General features: G+C 41.5%; 2 protein-coding genes across 5 annotated transcripts in view; both read left to right on the top strand.

The window, feature by feature from the left end:
- The window catches only part of stra6 (signaling receptor and transporter of retinol STRA6), a 50,875-nt gene extending 38,375 nt beyond the window's left edge, over positions 1-12,500 (top strand). For all 3 annotated transcript variants that reach the window (XM_048617214.1, XM_048617216.1, XM_048617215.1), the window contains 4 exons: positions 1,512-1,613; positions 3,220-3,383; positions 6,887-7,024; positions 7,684-12,500. In XM_048617214.1, coding sequence (XP_048473171.1) covers positions 1,512-1,613; positions 3,220-3,383; positions 6,887-7,024; positions 7,684-7,922 — 643 coding nt within the window. In that variant the 3' untranslated portion in view covers positions 7,923-12,500. The remainder of the gene's footprint in view (positions 1-1,511; positions 1,614-3,219; positions 3,384-6,886; positions 7,025-7,683) is intronic.
- Positions 1-18,528, top strand: part of LOC109929142 (dual oxidase 2-like) — a 702,670-nt gene that overhangs the window by 607,449 nt on the left and 76,693 nt on the right. The window lies entirely within an intron of this gene.

The following is an 18,528-nucleotide window of genomic DNA, read 5'->3' on the forward strand; positions in this document are numbered from 1 at the left end:
GGCCTGCTGTGTTCATCCAGCTCTACACCTTGCTATCAATGAGTTTACTCCTTGATTTCTGGTACTCTCCGCAACCATTCCTCGTATTCCAATGTTGGCAGTGTGTTACAACTTCTATTAAGTCAGAGTTGCTATGGCAACGTGCACTTTCACCGGAATGTTGCAGTCTGGACAGTGCTGGTGGAGGCTCTGAACTTCTGCACGTCACATAGGGCTGAGCAGGAATCTCTTCCCTTTCTAATGACTGCCTGACATCGCTGTTTGTTGGAAGGATTTGCAGTTGATGCATGACCTATTTACCTTCATTATCACCACGTCTCCATCGGCCCCTGGAGTGTGACTCCAACGTGTGTTTCTGAGTCAGAGGTAGCGATGCTGCCCACTTTGCCATTAAGCCTCCTTAACGTCAGTTTTGCAAGGTTTCATTCTGAGTGGCTCTTCCAAAAGATATTTGAGCATCAAGCCCAGTTTAAGAGGGAGTACTTCCCAGTCAGCCCCTGCTGTTGCCTCTGATGGTCAGCCTTTCCAAATGGCCAATCACCAAAAAAATGCAATTTTGGAAAATTCTAAATTTGAGTCTGTTCGATTGAACTTGCCCAAACACAGGACCCGCCTCTCAGCACCAGGGACCCGGTTTGATTCCACCCTCGGGCGACAGTCTGTGTGGAGTTTGCACATTCTCCCCATATCTGCAGGGGTTTCTTCCAGATGTTCCAGTTTCCTCCCACAGTCCAAAGACGTGCAGGTTAGGTGGATTGGCCATGGGAAATTGCCTTGCAGTGTCCAGGCATGTGCTGGTTTATATGAATTGGCCATGGTTTCTTTTAAAAAAAAAACTATCCAGGGTTACGGGGATGCGATGCCCTTCGGAGGGTCAGTGCAGACCCGATGGGCTGAATGGCCTCTTCCTGTTCTGTAGAGATTCTATAACAGCCAAAATGAGATCTCTGTACAGTGTGACTTGTAATTCTGAAAGATCGGTCAAGGTTGTTTTAATAAATTTGAAATTTATTAGTGTATAAATTTGGCCTTTCATCACTTAATAAGACCTAACATGACACTTGATTTGGGATCATTGCATTTCATGAGGGGGAGGTGACAGCCTGGTGGTATTATCGCTAGACTATTAATTCAAAGACTCACATGCCATTCTGTAAAACTGGGTTTAAATCCAGCCACAGCAGATGGTAGAATTTGAATAAAATCTGGAATTAAGAGTCTAAGTTTACAACTGTTGCCAATTGTCATAGAAACCCATCTGGTTCACTAGTGTCCTTTTAGGGAAAGAAACTGTCTCACTCAGCCAGTCTGGCCTAAATGTGACTTCTGGCCTGCAGCAATGTGGTTGACAATTAACTGCTGTGTGGGCAATTAGGGATGGACAATAAATTTTGGCCTAGCCAGTGACACCCTCATCCTGCGAATGAATAAAAACAAAATCTCTGATGGTGCGTTAATTTGCCTGCATAATGATCACTTTGAATTTTCAGTTTATTTTCTCTCTCTCAAAGGCCCTTCTGGTTAACATTAATCCTTGTCGTGTTGATTCAACACATACTGGCTCGACTCCTGTTTCTTCAGAAGGATGGGAAACAATTTATCCTCACCAACAGGTACAGGAGTTTTGATCGTTACGAGAGTACTGTAAATTCCTGAGCGCTGAGAGAGTTTAAAAATGTTAGTTAATTGGTATTGTATTAACTGCATTTATCCATTGTGTATTGGCCAGACGCTGGTCTCTGAGCCACAAGGTTTAATTGAATTGAATGATTTATTTATTGTCCCTTGTATTTTACAGTGAATAATATAGTAAAATACAATGAAAAGCTTCAAATGTCACCACAATCCAGTGCCATTTTGAATAGTTTAAGAATAAAAAGATATAATTGAAAAAGAGTCTATCTTCGTTCAGAGACGAGAGCAGTGACCTGCCAGATGTTTTGACAAGACTTTAAAGGATTTGTTAATTTAGATGAACGTGCATTCCCACAGCATTATTTGAAGACTGGGAGTGTTCCCACAAGTATCTTGGCCAATATTTATCCCTCAATCAACATCTCAACAGCAAATGATCTGGTCACTTGGTGAAGATAATGGGGTATTGGTAATGTCCCTGCACTAGTAACCCAGATCCAATGGCTAATGATCTGGAAATATGGTTCAAACTGCACTGCAGCAGTTTGTGAATTTAAATTCAATTAATAAATCTGGCTAATTGAAATAGAGTCATTGGTGATGGTGACCATAAAACTGTCATGTATTGGTGTTAAAGCCCATTTGACTTACCAGTGCCTGAAAATCTGCTGCCCTTACCCGGTCTGGTCTACTTGTGACTCCTGACCCGCAGCAATGTGGTTAATTCTTAGCTGCCCTCTGAAATGGCCCTAGCATGCCACTCGATTTAAGGGCCATTAGGGATGGGCAACAAAAGCTGGCCTGGCCGTCCACACGTACGTTCTCACAAAGGAATAAGAAAAATAAAATCACCACGGGCAGCATGGTGGCTCACTAGTTAGCACTGCTGCCTCACAGCGCAAGGGACCTGGGTTCGATTCCACCGTCCGGCAACTGTGTAGAGTTTGTACGTTCTCCTCATGTCTGCATGGATTTCCTCCGGGTGCTCCGGTTTCCTTCCACAATCCAAAATTGTGCAGGTCAAGTGGATTGGTCATGGGAAATTGCCCATAACATCTAGAGATGTGTAGGCTAGGTGGATTAGCCACTGGAAATGCAGGGTTAGGGTAGGGGGTGGGTCTGGGTGGGATGTTCTTCAGGGGATCAGTGTGGACTTAATGGGCCAAATTCCGTCCTTCCACACTGTAAAGCTTCTTCATCCTACGATAAGGAGAACTCCAGTATTAAGATAAGAACAGAAATTGCTGGAAAAGCTCAGCAGGTCTGGCAGCATCTGTGGAGAGAAATCAGAGTTAACATTTTGGGTCATCTTTCTATAGCAGGGAGACAAGAATTGAATGCAGTATTCTTAAAGTGACCTCACCAAAGTCGTGTACAGCCATAACATGACGTCCCAAATCATACACGGCACTGACCCCATGAAGGTAAACACACCAAACTCATCGTGTATCGCTGCAACTCCACTTTCTAAGAAATATGCACCTGCACCCCTAGATCTCTTTGTTTGGCAACACTCCCCAGGGCCCCACCATTAACTTTTTTATACAACTGACCTTACTGTATTATTTTTCTCTTTCACTGCAGACGAAGCCTGTATATCTTCACTTACCTGCTTTTCACTTTCAATGTTCTGATTGGGGTCATTGCCGGTGTGTGGAGAGTCGTCTTCACAGCTCTATACAACATTGTCCATTTTTGCCGACTGGACCTTGGCCTTATAAATCGTGGGGCGGAGTTTTTTGACCCAGGTAACTGTCTTGAGCTGCTTTCTTTATGTTCTGTAGTCTATTTATTTTCATTTGAAACTGCATTAGTATCTCACTGTTGTACTGGCAATGTGTTTAGTTTTATTTTAAAGAAAGCTATATGTTGGCTTGTGAAACCAAAACTGTTCTTTTAAAATAACTCAGAGATTGTAAGAACTGCCGATGCTGGAGTCAGAGGTAACACAGTGTGGAACTGGAGGAACACAGCAGGCCAGGCAGCATCAGAGGAGCAGGAAAGCTGCTCTTTTGAAATGTTGCTTTTAAACTAGTGAAAAGCTACCAATGTGGTGAAGTGTTATTTTCCAAATTCCTGTTGTGACACAAACCAACAGTGTAGCTTCACATTCTGCCTTAGAAGGCAGTGGGAATGGGGGTCATTGAATATTTCTAAGGTGGAAGTGGATAGATTTTGTTTTGTGAGACAAGGAAATCAAAAGCTGCTGGGTTTTTATCATACAGGAACAGCAAGACAAACCAAATCAGTCTCACTATCGCAGGATTCCTAATTCAATGAACCTCAAAATTGGTCAGTTGTTTCTAACCAGAATTTACACAACAGATTTAAAACATATTTATAACTTAAACAACAATTAGCAATATATTGTTAAGAATGTAACTTCAGCAGAACACAGAAACAACAAGATAACTAATTAATATCTATAATCTAAGCCCAATCTTCTTTGATTATAAAGCCTCTCTTTTTTTCACACGCAGAAAGACACATGCAGTTAAGGGATAAATTTAAAAAGAAAATAAAAGAATCATAATTTGCCAGTTCAATGATCGTTTCAACAATAAATACTTTAGTTAGGCCTTCATGAAGTCCTTGGATAATGGGTTATGTTACAAGCACATAGGACTGTATATCTTCCTTGATGTCAGAAATCACTGGTCAATGCAAACAGCTTCCACAGAGTCTTTGAAGACATTTTATTTTACCTATTTCTTATCGAATGGGGTTCATTTCTCAGAACATTCAACAAGTTGATAGTTTGAGGATAATGAGAGAGCAAAACCAAAAACAACTTCCCAGTCTGGCAGCTTCTAAAGCATAACTGCCTACAGCCCAAAACCCAGTCAGCACCAGTTCACTCGGAGATAGTAAGAACTGCCGATGCTGGAGACCGAGACAACAGCGTGGAGCTGGAGGAACACAGCAGGCCAGGCAGCAACAGAGGAGCAGGAAAATTAACGTTTTGGGTCAGGACCCTTTTTCAGTTCACTCTTTGCTTTCTCATTCTTTTCGAAATTTTCCATGATTGGCTGGCCAGCACCGATCTTCCTTTGACCAATTCAACATCCAAACATCTGCCAGTCCCTGAACATAAGAGCATCTTGGTGCCAAATCATCTACAGTGTTCTTAGAGCAGTAATTAACCTGCATTATCTTTCCAGGCCAGTTCCCAACAGGAAACTTCGATCTTTTGTGTTTTTTTTGAAAGAACAGGCTGCTATCTAAAATTCAATTCTCAATTGCAACTCAACATTCCAAACTTAAAAATGAGAAAAATTTAGATAAAATAATGCTTTCAACAGGGTATGGATGGAAATGTGGAACTCAAAACGCAGGTAGATCAGCTGTAGTCCTTTTTGAATGGTACAGCAGTCTCAAAGGGATGAATGGCCTACATCTACTCTTGCATCTTTGTCTCTGTCTCTGCTCCAATTGAACACTGAATGATATAAATGAGACTGTGGTTCTATTGTTTTTCATATTATCACGTTGTCCTTTATTTGAATGATGAAACATTGTATTTCTGTTGCAAAATGCTGATGATTTATCACTTCAATTGTCCTGGGCCTCTATTGGAGCACAGCATTGTATATCTCAGCCCTCCTGCCTCTCGGAGAATCTCCTGGGCTCCAACAAATTCTTCTACTTAGCGTCCAGACAGTGTGCTTTGTCCGATTTAAAAATAAATAATATTGGGACAGTTAATCTGGACCAGAAGTGTTGCTTTATCACTGGGGATTCCCCCTGAGTCCTTCATTTTTAACCCTACTGTTCATGAAGAATACTGTCAACGTACAAGCCTGTTGGAGATGGGCTAGTATTTTTGAAATAAGATCTGATTTTTGCCCATTTAGAAAGGTGGTGGTGTTGTCAGTGTGTAGATACATAGGTGTTAAACTTTGTTTTCCTTGTCTCAGTGATTTTCATTAGATTTCAGGATGAGCGGTCAACACAAATTAAGGGGTGGGGTTTTCCAAATCTCTTTGCCTCTGCACAACAAATTTACTAACAACGCCTTTTGTATAGGGTTGAGAAAATGGTGATTGTTTTGTTAATGAGGGAGGTGGTGGTCTAGTGGTATTATCCCTAGAATTTTCATCTGGAGACACCAGGCAATGTATGGGAACCAGGTTCAAACCCTGCCATGTGGAATTCAAGCTTTAAAAAAGTGGAATTAAGAGTCCAACAATGATCATGTAACCATTGTCAGTTCATAGAATCCCTACAGTGCAGAAAAAGGCCATTTAGCCCAAAGAGTCCACACTGACCCTCTGAAGAGCTTTCCACCCAGACTCTGTCCCCACCTATAACGCTGCATTTCCTCTGGCTAATTCACTAGCTTGCACATCCCTGGATACTTTGGAGCAATTTAGCATGGCCAATCCACCTAACCTGCGTATCTTTGGACTGTGGGAGGAAACCGAAACACCCAGAGGAAACCCACGCAGACACTGGGAGAATGTGCAAACTCCACACAGACAGTCACCCGAGGCTGGAATCGAACCTGGATCCCTGGTGCTGTAAGGCAGCAGTGCTAACCACTGAGCCACCTATTGTTGGAGAAACACATCTGGTTCATTTAACGTCCTAAGGGAAAGCAATCTGCCATCCTTACCTGGTCTGGACTCCAGACCCACAGCAGTGCCCTCTGCACCATTAGGGATGGGCAATAAAGACTGGACCTAGCCAGTGGTGCCCACATCCTATGAATGAATAGAAAAACATCCATAAGAAGTGTTAGGAAGTTGGGAATCCACATCCTAAATCGTGCAACTTCTGGAAGCGACTGTCCAACAGTGTGCACGTGATGCACCTTTGTATGAATTTCAGTACTGTGCCTTTTTCATTTCAGTTCCCAGTTAATAAATCTACAACTGACACCTAATCTCAGTGATAGTGACCATGCCAGCTATCACCAATGGTCGTAAAAACCCATCTGGTTCATTAATGCCCTCGGGAAGAAAATCTGGTGTCCTTACCTGGTCTGGCCTACATGTGACCCACTGCCACATGTTTAGTGCTTATCTGGCCTCTGAAATGGTCTTAGTGAGCCATTCAATTCAAGGAAATTTAGGGGTGGGCCACAAATCTTGAGTTTGCCAGCAACATCCACATCCCATGAGAGGATCAAGAAAGAAAAATTCTCTTGCATCTGTCCCTGTGCATGTGTGGTTTATTGAATAACTAGGATCCAACTGCAGCCAATGAAGGCTGCATAGAGAATTGCTGTCTTTTTTTTTTCTTTCTGCAGGCTATCACTGCTACTCCAACTTCCTGGAAGTGGAAGCCAGTCAGTCTCATCGAGTGATGAAAGCTTTTTGCTTCCTCCTACTTGAATGCCAAAGTTCTGGGAGAAATTGCAGTGATAAAAGCAAATCTGTGGAAGAAGGTCAGTAATTGCACAGTGCAAAGAAAGAAATTCAAAAACTAACTGGGAGACTTTTTTCTTAAAAAAAATACAACGTTTAGAATTCTGACACACAGATATGTTCCTGGTTTTATTTTTCCAGTGCTTATTTGATGTAAAACTCCTATGTATGCGAGCAGGGTCAGGTACTGCCATATACAAACTAGACCTGCCTTCACTCTTTAAACTGTGCCATACCAAGTGATAGGGATAATGAATGCAATACAGTTTGTAGTTACACAATAGTTAATGAGCTTTCAAATATGGAAAGTCAATATATGAATTACTACACTCTGTCTCTTGTGAGGCTGCTATCTCCCAGCATTTATTTTTAAAGCTTTCTAGTGACCAGTTTATATTATAATAAAATGTGACAAATATATGATTGGATGCTCACCTACATATTGACCATTCTATTGTAAATTTCTGTGTTCTAAATTATAATGTAAACTTGTAACACTGTAATTGTAGCCTCCCACCACTAATGATGCTGTAGCGCTGACATTTTGCTTCTCCTTCACCTGAACTGCAGAGAAATGTCCTGGCTTTAATTAATTCTACTTTCTGAAGTGCTGCACATTTTGCTACATGTTGCCTGTGAGGATTTCTAGCCATTCTGATGTATGTGTTCTGAATCCCAGGGATTCGGTTGGTGCCTGATCAGAAGCAGACAAAATTGACAAAGTCTAAACAAGTTCTGGCAAGATGGTGCCTGATCTACACGCTCCTGAACAATCCTTCATTGGTCCGCTGCAGGAGGCCTGCAGTTTGCTCTCCCACTGACGTAGTTACCAATGGGGAAATGAAGAGTTCTTCCAAGCCCAGCACAGAGGATCTTGTTAAATCTGAACTTTGTGAAAAAATACAAGGGCCTGTATAAATCAGAGTTCCCTGTTGATGCAACTAATTACAAGCAGGAGGTCAGTCACATTTCTACACAGCTAAATAAAAATGTGCATAATTGCATACATCGCACCTACACACATCACATCCTCTCGCAATAATTGGGCAAATTTTCCCATTTTCGGTTTTGCTATGTCAACGATCACAACGTAATTACAGACTCTGGCCACTAGGTAGCTCTATGGAGCAAGTTCCACGCACTCAATTCCATATAACCTTCTATTTTAAAAAAAAAACATTTTTAATTCAACATCTAACCTACGTCAACACTAGGATTATTTTTAGTGGTCATATATTACTAGGATTACTTATTTGCCTTTTCGTAGCTTTTGGACTTTATTACTAATGGTGATGGGGGCTGGTTTGAATTTTTACAAACAGTTAGTATGAGAATGAGTCACAATGAAGTACTTACGCTATGTAATCGTGTACAGCCTTTCCTCCAATGAGATACATCTCAAGACCCCAGATGGTAAATATTTTAAAATGAAAACTATTCGGTGCTACAGTTTTAATTTGGTACTATACAATGTCAGTATTACTGAGGAAAATACACATTTTGTCAAAGCTTTTCACTTGACAGTTATCAGGTAATTTACAAGAATACTAATTCCAGATGACGGCAAACCAGCATTTCTACTGCATAAGAGAAGAGTGCTGATTGGTTGGTTAATGAATGAACTCTGATTGGTAGAGGTGTTACCATGGAGAATGCACCAATGATGCTGATTGACAGTTAACTGTCAGGCTTTGTTTAAATTTTAAGTCAGGTGGGTTCACTTTGTTTGGTCAGGGCATTTCTCTGAGAAATAAACTAACACATTGTTGTCATCTGTTTTATTAAGATGTTGACAAAATGTATCTTTTCTTTCAGCAATACACTGTTGTAAAAATCTAGGGGAGAAGAAAAAATGTTAATTTAATGTGCTGAATTTTGAAATTTTTTTTCAAATGCTTCCTTTAAATTTTATACCCTGTGCCCACTAGCTTAAAAACTGTTAAAATAACATATTAGTTTCTAAATGCCAAAAATTTTGGTACCATATTCCCATGAAGAGTTTTCCTAAATTTGTTTAAAAAAAAAATTGAACTCTCTCTCTCCTGTATGGTTTTTTTGTCATTCACCTCTACTGGATTTTTAAAGTATTATCACTGGTGGTCATTGTTACTGCAGTGAAATTACAGCTCATTGCAGAGTATCTTGCTGCGAATATTCAGTTTTTATGCTGAGGGAATTGGAATTGGAGTTGGGAGATCTTGTTGCTCGTCATTATGGACGCTGCCAAACATACACGAGAAGCCATCACAAAGTAAAGTAGGGGATGATCGTAGCCCCTTACCGGATTGAAACTGATATACCATGGTGCCATTTGCCATGGAGATTTGGCAGATAGTTAACATTTAGCTGAGAGGTTGCAATGACTCTCTGTAAATGATTCTCAACCTCCACTGTTTCAATTTGAGATATTTAGAGATCCTAGCTTTGTAGACATAGATTATACATCTTTGGGTCCTTTTGTAAGCTCTCCAAACCCTGCACACACAAGTGAAAATTGTGGCCAACTGCATAATTTTCCTACAAGTTGCAAAGGTTTGCAGTACTATTTAGAAGAGAGTCACACTATAGAAGATTTTCACCTTTTTACTTATTAGAGCAGGCGCATATTAAAGAGTATGGGAGGGCACTCTTGGAGGAGCAGCACCAGGCATGCCCATAAATGAGCTGTTAACCTGAGCTACAAAACAGGACTACTTGTTGCCAAACTTGAAAGCAGTATGCGCTAGACAGACCTGGGTGATTCCACAAACAATGCATCAGATTGGAACTCTGCAGCCCTGCCACATCCAGCAGTGAATGGTTGTGGACAATTAAACAACCTGCTGGAATAGAGGACCCCATAAATTCCTCCAACCTCAATAATGAGGGAGCCCAGCACATCATGGGGAAGTGATGGCCTAGTGGTCTTATCGCTGGAGTATTAATCCAGAGAACTTGGTAATGTTCTGAGGACCCAAGATCGAATCTTGCCATGGCAGATGGTGGAATTTCAAATTCGATGAGTATCTGGAATTAGGAGTCTAATGATAACTATGAAACAATTTGTTGATTATCAGTAAAGCCTATCTGGTTCATTAATGTCCTTTAGGGAAGGAAACTGCCATCCTTACCTGGTCTGGCCTACATGTGACTCCAGACCCACAGCAACATGGTTGACACTTAATGTCCCTTGGGTAATTAAGGATAGGTGATAAAGGTTCACCTGGCCAGTCATGCCCACATCCCATGGAAGAATAATAAATATCAGTACACAAGTTAAGGCCAGTATCTTCAGCCAGAAGTGTTGATCTTCATGATCTTTCTTGGCCTCTTCTTAGTCCCCAGTGTCATGGATGCCAGTCTTCAGCCAATTAGATTCACTCTGTGTGATAACCAGGCAAGGCAGTGGATACTGTACATGCACATGCATACAGTTTTAAGGACTTGTGCCCTCAAACTTGCCACACCCCTAGCCAAGTTGTTTGTATATAGCTACGACAATGGCATCTACCTGACAATGTGGAAAATTGCCCTGATGTTTCCTATGCACAGCAGGTCAAATCAAATCCAGCCGATTACTGCCTCATCAATCTACTCTCAATCATCAGCAAAGTGTTGGAAACACTATCAAGCAGCATTTAGTCAACAGTAACCTGCTTATTTGTTTGGGTTCCACCATAGCTATTCAGTTCTTGACCTCATTAGTCAAAATATGGAAAACGATCTGAACTCCAGAGATGGGGTTACAGTGACTTCTGTTGACCTGAAGGCCTCATTTGACAGAGTGCGACATCAAGGAAGCCTAGCAAGACTAGAGCCAATAGGAATCAGTGGGAAAACTCTTTCTGCTAGTTGGAGTTGTAACTGGCATAAAGGAAGATGATTGTGATTGTTAGTTATCTCAGTTCTGTGACATTAAGGGAGTTCTTCAGAGTAGATATTCTTTGAATCAACTTGTTCACAGATGTTAATACATACCTCTGGAGCAGGTGGGACTTGAACCTGACCTTCTGGCTGAAAGGTAGGGACATTACCACTGCACCACAAAAGCCCAGTTCTTCAGCCCAACCATCTTGAGCTGCTGCTTCAATGATGTTCTATCCATCATGAGGTCAGAGGTACAGATACTTGCTGATGATTGCACAGTGTTCAATACGGTGGCTCAGTGGTTAGCACTGCTGCCTCACAGGTCCAGGGACCCAGGTTCAATTCCAGCCTTGGGCGACTGTCTGTGTGGAGTTTGCACAGTCTCCCTTTGTTTCATGGGTTTCCTCCAGGTACTCTGGTTTCCTCCCGCAGTCCAAAGATGTGCAGGTGAGGCGGATTGCCTATGCTAAATTGCCCATAGTGTCTAGGGTAGGAAATGCAGGAAAAGGATAAGGGGTGGATCTGGGTGGAATGCTGTTCGTGAGGATCGGTGTGGACTCAATGGGCTGAATACCGTGCTTCCACACTGTAGGGATTCGATTCTATGAACATGATTCATTTCTCCTTGGATAGTGAAGTAGTCCATGTACAAATGGAGCAAAAGCTGGGCAGTATTAGGCTTGGGTTGATAAATGACCCGGTGCATTAGTGCTGCACAAGTGCCAAGCAATGACCATCTCCAGTAAGAGAGTATTCAGCCATTGCCCCGCAACATTCAATGGCATTACCATGTCAGAAATCTCCACTATCAATACGCTGGAGGTTATCACTAGCTAGAAATTGAACAGGACTAGTTTTTTTTAAATACTATGTCTACAAGAGCAGGCCAGAGGCCAGGAATCTTGCAGGAGTAACTCACCTTCTGACTCCTGAAATCTGTCCATCATCTACAAGGCGCAAGTCAGGACAGTATTGGAACAGTGTCTACACACTACTCCAGAAGCTTGATACAATCCAGGACAAAACAGCTACTGGCACTCCATCTAATGGTGTTATTGTTCCTTCCTTTTACCACTAATGATTAAATTAGAAACTGAGAACATTGATCAGATGGCAGTATTGGTTTGGTGCTAATCTCTGGTAAGTGTGGTAACGTTTTGAGTTGGACCTGCCTGTAATCTGTTGATTTAAAGTACTTGAAATATAATGGGTGGGACAATTTAGTTATCTCTAGTCTTTCTTTATGGCAGCCATGCGACCTCCACTTTACAATAACATTTGTTTTTGACGATGCCTGTTAATTCAGCACATTTCACTGATTAGAGAAGGGTGGGAGGATGCCTTTTGAAGATTTGTAAAATTATGTTTCCTTTTCCAACATATCTGCCCTTACTCCTGCAGCTAAAAAAAACACTTGAAGTTCTTGCTAAATTAGCATTGGACTGTGGTGCGTTTTAAATATGTTTGCCCATTTTGATCCCAATGTGCCAAAATGACCAAAGGTGCCTTTAATACATATACATACACTGACTTAGAATCACTTTACCTTGAGAAATGAGTCCTTTTCTTTAATGCGATATAGATGTATTTTACTGTGCTGCTGTTATATGCTCTTACTGTTTATACAATAAATACAATTATTACACTGAAGCTGTAACTGATTTCAGATGTTTTTACTTTCTTGAGGGCTTATTTTCCTCCACATCTGACAATGATTCACTCATTTTCCAGGATCTGAATGCACGCTCTTGTATTTAAAATTACACTATCTGTATCTGGGGTGTGGCTGAGTATCTGTGTAATTCTTCACGCTGAGATAAGATTTCAACTTGCATTTATACAGTGCCTCCTTAAATTAGTAAAATGCCCCAAGGCGCTTCACAGGAGTATCACCAAATGAAAATAAACTGATAGCAAGCCAAAGGCAACATCAGGAAGCACCCTTGCAAAAACAGGCTTTAAGGAAAGAGGTAAAGGGAGGGTGAGAATTTTCAGGTTGAAATTTCAGAGCTTGGGACCCAAATAGCTGAAGGCACCAAGAGTGGATGAGGACATAAGGGAAGCAATATAAAGAATGGATTATGAGAAGCAAAAATACCTCCACAAGCTGCAGTATGTAGATGATAATTATCAAATTACCCTTGAGATAAACGATTGTGCCTGGAATGAGAAAATGTAGCCAGCTCATGGTAAGTGCCTGCCCATCAACTAGGATTTGAGACATAATCATAAAACACTGGTGTGTTTGTGTGTGTAATCTGTCAGAAAGAGGTGGCATTAGTGAAGGTACCTGTTGTAGATCATGGTGCTTGTCCATCATTTCATGGCAATACGAGTGGAACTGCGCATGAGCTTGACAGAACTAGTGACTGGCATCTTACAGCTACTGTTTGAAACTATTGATTTTGGATTTCATCTGGAGTGTCCTGATAGGGGCCCAACCCCACTTAACTACACAAAAACATGATGGATCACTGGTTCTAATGAGACCCCTGTTGAGTTGATTTTAAACCTCCCATGTTAAGTATCCCTTTAACCTACTTGTAGAAAGATGTGTCCTGATGATAATAATAAAAAACTTGCCATTTGTATTTTCTCTCTCTATCTCTGTACCACTCCCCCTCCCCCTCCTCCTCATGAGTGACAGCCCTGGCCCCCAAAGGTCCTCCTTGAATAATTTAATTCTGATTGATCTGACCTGCTTCATTTGAAACCTTCTGGATTTATTTTTAAATCCATTTATATGGAAATGACAGGTTGCTCTTGCTACATGAACCTAGTGACTTAAGGCAATGTTTCCTCAAATTGGTACCAGGAGGCTAAAAACACAAATTTCCAAACGAGTCCAGAGACAACATTGGGATATACTGTACTGCAAATTGGTTTACAAGGCTGTATTTGGTAGTGTCACATGTGATGGACCTGTAACACACCACATCAGTAAAAGTAGAATAATCTGACACTGTCCAGACATGTAGCACAGTCTCGCTGTGTTGGAGCAATCAGTCTACTGAACAACATGTTGTCAGGGTATGTTTGTGAATGTGGAGGATCTCTATCGGGAAGTTTCCTTTACATTCATGTTGGCCTGGGTACAGAGTATACAAGTCCCAGCAAGAAATGAAGTACAAATGAAGGTCACCTTGAGCTCCTGGTATTCATGATTATAAACCTTGGAAGTTAGCAAAGAGTGGGGACATGTTCTGAGATTCAGCTCCTGCGACCATAAGTGGAAATTAGTAGAGGCACACAATGACATAATGATAGTTTCAGTGGACCAGTGCCCAGAGGCTGGTTCTAGGCACTATGAAGATACTATGACTTTAAGAGGTGTATTTTGTTCTGGGTATTTTTTTGGAGAGGTTTTAAGGCAGAGGTGCAGAGCTGTCAATTGATAACTTGTAAAATAAACAGTTTGTGCAGCCTTGGGTTTTTTTAAAAGTTGAAACAATAGAAGCAGCCTTAATGGGTGTGGTCAAACTCCCACAGAACCATCATTTATAATTTTACCTTACAACAGTTGCTGCTGAGAACTTAAAGAAGTGGAAGCTATTTTTATCCCTCTCAGTTACAGCTAAAAGCTGGGGGTTCTCTTCCTGCTACTGGACTTGCATGTGAAACAACTTGTTTTCTGAATTTGCCTTTTGCCAAGGGTGTGTTTTTGTGATGTTAGTATATTGGAACAGTTACTGTTTAGTAGTAAAATAATCCATTATTCCATTAAGTTTTCCAATAGAGTTAAGTTATTCCAATTTCTTCTTTGTATGGTTGTATTTTAACTGTAGTGGATAAAATAAAGTGTGTTATGCTTTAAATCCAGTAGTTTGGCCAACCGAATTGCAGCTGGAATGAAATGCCAGACACTTTGCTTTAAAATAGGAAAAAGTTAGGATCTAGGATATCTTCTTCATGTATTTTGGGGTTGGGTCTGGTCTGGTCCGTAATGGGACAGGCATTCAAATACCACTACTAGAAGGTTTGATTTCACTTAATAAATCTATAATTGGAAGCTAAAATGATGGATGGGGGCCATGACTACTCTCATCTCAATCTGTTGTTTTTAAGAAAAAACCATCTCCTTTACTATTCAGGGAAGGAAATCTGCCGTCCTTACCTGGTCTGGCCTACATGTAACTCCAGAGGCATAGTAATGTGGTTGACCCTTAACCACTTTCTGAAGTGGCCCAATGAGCCACTCAATTCACAGGCAATTAAAGAATAAAGGCTAACCTCACCAGTGACACTCACATTCCATGGAAGAATAAAGGAAGAAATACATAAGTGATCAAATGGAAAAGTCCGTTATGATGCCTCCACAATTTCACAAAGTTTCTAAGCTTCCTTGACACCCTAATGTTATTTGATCTATTTCCAGAATTTTTTCTTGTTTTTCTGAAACGTGACCTACTTTTGTAGTTGATCTCTTGCCCCAATTCAGCAGTTTGTGAGTTTGAATCCCCGTCCTGCACAAAGTCAAGGTTGACATTTTTCCATGTGGCACTGAGGGACTGCTACACTGTCGGAGGTGCCGTTGTCCAGACACAATGTGAAACTGAGGCTCTGCCCACCCTCTCAGCGACACATTGCAGATGCTGAACACACTTTCAACTCAAAGTGGAGCTCCCCGGGGTCCTGGACAGTATTTATCTCTCAACCAATATTGTTAAATTCAGATCATTGCTTCATTGCTGTTGGGTATGGGTGAATGTTTTGTGCATACTGGCTATTGTTTCTCCTATAGTTCAAAAGTGGTTCTAATTTATAAGTACATTAGATCTAAAACATTTTGGGATATCCTGAGGTCATAGAAGGTGATATATAAGGGCAAGTTTTTCTTTAATTTACAGCAGCTGAAGAACATTTATTCTTCCAGTGGAAATTGGAGTCAGAAAATAGATTGGCAGTCAAATATCAAAGTTAGCAACAAAGGTTTTTCATCAATCATAATAGAACTTATAATCTGTTAGCTCTATGGAGCTGGCTTGTCTGGAAGTAAACGCTGAGTTTAACACAACTTCAGGACCTGAGCAGGTCACGTAGGCTGACATCTTAATGCTTTAAGATTTTAGAGTAGATAGCTCGGCGAGCCAACCAACCACAACTTAATGCTTATATTCTCATTGAAACATTCCAAGATCTTGAAGAGTCTGATAGGGTAGACACTGAGAAATTGGTCACATCAGCTAAGGTGCAGCTTCAAGATAAGGAGCTGATCATTTAGGGCTGAGATAGGGAGAAATATCTTCACTCAAAGGGTTATTAATCTCATAATTTATTCCACTAGCACCCCCTCCCTTCATTGTTAAATACACTATAACACGTGCTTCATTAAAGTGAGTTGGCTGTAATGTGATTGATGAATAGTGGATGCTGTTTGGATAACGTGACCTTTCTGCTGTACAGCGATTTCCCTATAATGCAATTTTCTATGGCAATTTTATATAGCGTGATTTTCTACAGCACGAAGTCACACAACAATGCAACTATCGCGTTACAGAAGAAATTTGAAATATTCCTTCAACTCAACCCCTGCCCCTTCTCCCACCATGACTACCCACCTTTTAATAATACAATGGGTTGATTGGTCAACTTCTGCTCCTCTTTCCTACATTCTGTTCGGACAGTTGCATTTTTGGTCATAATAGCTTTTGGAAGAGAAATTTAACCTTCTCATTGCTCAAGTCAATGGGCAAAATTGTAATGGAAAGACCTTCAGAGGTTAGAGGGAAGACTCAAGAGGAGTTAACAACCTGTAGGAAGATCCTGGGATACCAACCTGGATATTGATCAAGACAATCTATTGCACTTTGTGCATGTTTCCTATCTGCTGACCCATAATGGTGACCTATAAGTTTCCTGTAACAATTGCTCTTCATGCAGTTGAACTGATTACAGCTGAAATCTGTAAAAAGAAGTGTATTTATAGGGTGACTTTTATGTAAAGGCAATTGATTAATCATATAAAGCAGCATTTGACAGAGCTCCATATGAAGATTGAAATGTGACCAAAAGCTGGATTAAAGAGATTGGTTTTAAGAAAAGTCTTTAAGTGGGGGTGAGGATTAGAGAGGTTTAAGGGAGGGACTCAAAGATATGGTCACCAATCAGAAAATAATCAAGAAAGCTAATGGAATGTTGGCCTTTATATCTAGAAGACTGGAGTGTAGGGATGCAGAAGTTACGTTGCTGTTATATAAAACCCTAGTTAGATTTCAATTAGAGCGCTGTGTGCAGATCACTCTGTGGGCACCACACCTTCGGAAGGATATGTTGGCCTTGAAGGGACTACAATGTAGGTTTACAACTATGATACCTGGAACTTAAGTGATTAAGTTATGAGAAGAGACTGTACAAGTTAGGTCCGTTTTCTCTAGATTTTCAAAGGTTAAGGAGCAATCTAATCAAAGTCTTCAAGATATTAACAGGAAAAGAAGGTAAATAAAGATAAACTATTTCCACTCGTTGGGGATTCTAGAACTGGGGGGCATAGTCTGAGACGTAGGGTCAGGCTCTTCAGGAGTGATGTTAGGAAGCGCTTCTACATGCAGAGCGTGGTAGTTGGGTAGCATATTGGCTAGCACTGCTGCCTCACAGCAGTAGAGACCTGTGTTTGATTCCAGCCTTGAACAACTGTCTGTGTGGAGTTTGCACGTTCTCCCTGTGTCTTCGTGGGTTTCTACTGGGTGCTCCCATTTCCTTCCACAGTCCAAAGATGTGCAGGTTACTGGATTGGCCATGGAAATGCAAGGTTACAGGGATAGGGTAGGGGGTTAGGTCAGGATGGGATGTTCTTCGGAGGGTCAGTGTGGACTCGATGGGCCAAATGGCCTGCTTCCACACTCTGGGGACTCTATGATATTTGGAACTCTTCCACAAAATGCAGTAGATGCTAGATCAGTTGTTAATTTTAAATCTGAGGCAGATAAATTTATTTTAAGTAAAAATATTAAGGGATATGGACCAAAAGCAGGTATATGGAGTTAGCCACAGACTAACCATGATCTCATCAAATGGTGGAACAGGCCTGAGGGGCTGAATGGCCTCCTCCAGTTTTTGTGTTCCAATGAGCCACCAGCCATATGATGGCTCAGTGGTTAGCACTGCTGCCTCACAGCACCTGGTACCCAGATTTGATTCCACCTTTGGGTGACTGTGTGGAGTTTGCACATTCTCTGTGTGTCTGCGTGGGTTTCCTCTGGGTGCTCCAGTTTCCTCCCACAGCCCAAAGATGTGTAGGTTAGGGTGGATTGGCCATGGGAAATTGCCCATAGTGTCCAGGCCTGTGCAGGCTAGGTGGGTTAGCCATGCTAAATTGCCCCTAGTGCCCAGGCCTGTGCAGGCTAGGTGGGTTAGCCATGCTAAATTGCCCATAGTGCCCAGGCCTGTGTAGGTTAGGTGGATTCGTCATGGGAAGTTGCCCCAAGTGCCCAAGCCTGTGCAGGCTAGGTGGATTGGCCATGGGAAATTGCCCCAAGTGCCCAAGCCTGTGCAGGTTAGGTGGATTGGCCATGGGAAATTGCCCATAGTGTCCAGGCCTGTGCAGGCTGGGTGGGTTAGCCATGGGAAATTACCCATAGTGCCCAGGCCTGTGCAGGCTAGGTGGGTTAGCCATGCTAAATTGCCCCTAGTGCCCAGGCCTGTGCAGGCTGGGTGGGTTAGCCATGGGAAATTACCCATA

Source organism: Rhincodon typus, chromosome 36 (assembly GCF_021869965.1).
Source record: "Rhincodon typus isolate 14 chromosome 36, sRhiTyp1.1, whole genome shotgun sequence".
In the NCBI taxonomy this organism is placed as follows: Eukaryota; Metazoa; Chordata; class Chondrichthyes; order Orectolobiformes; family Rhincodontidae; genus Rhincodon; species Rhincodon typus.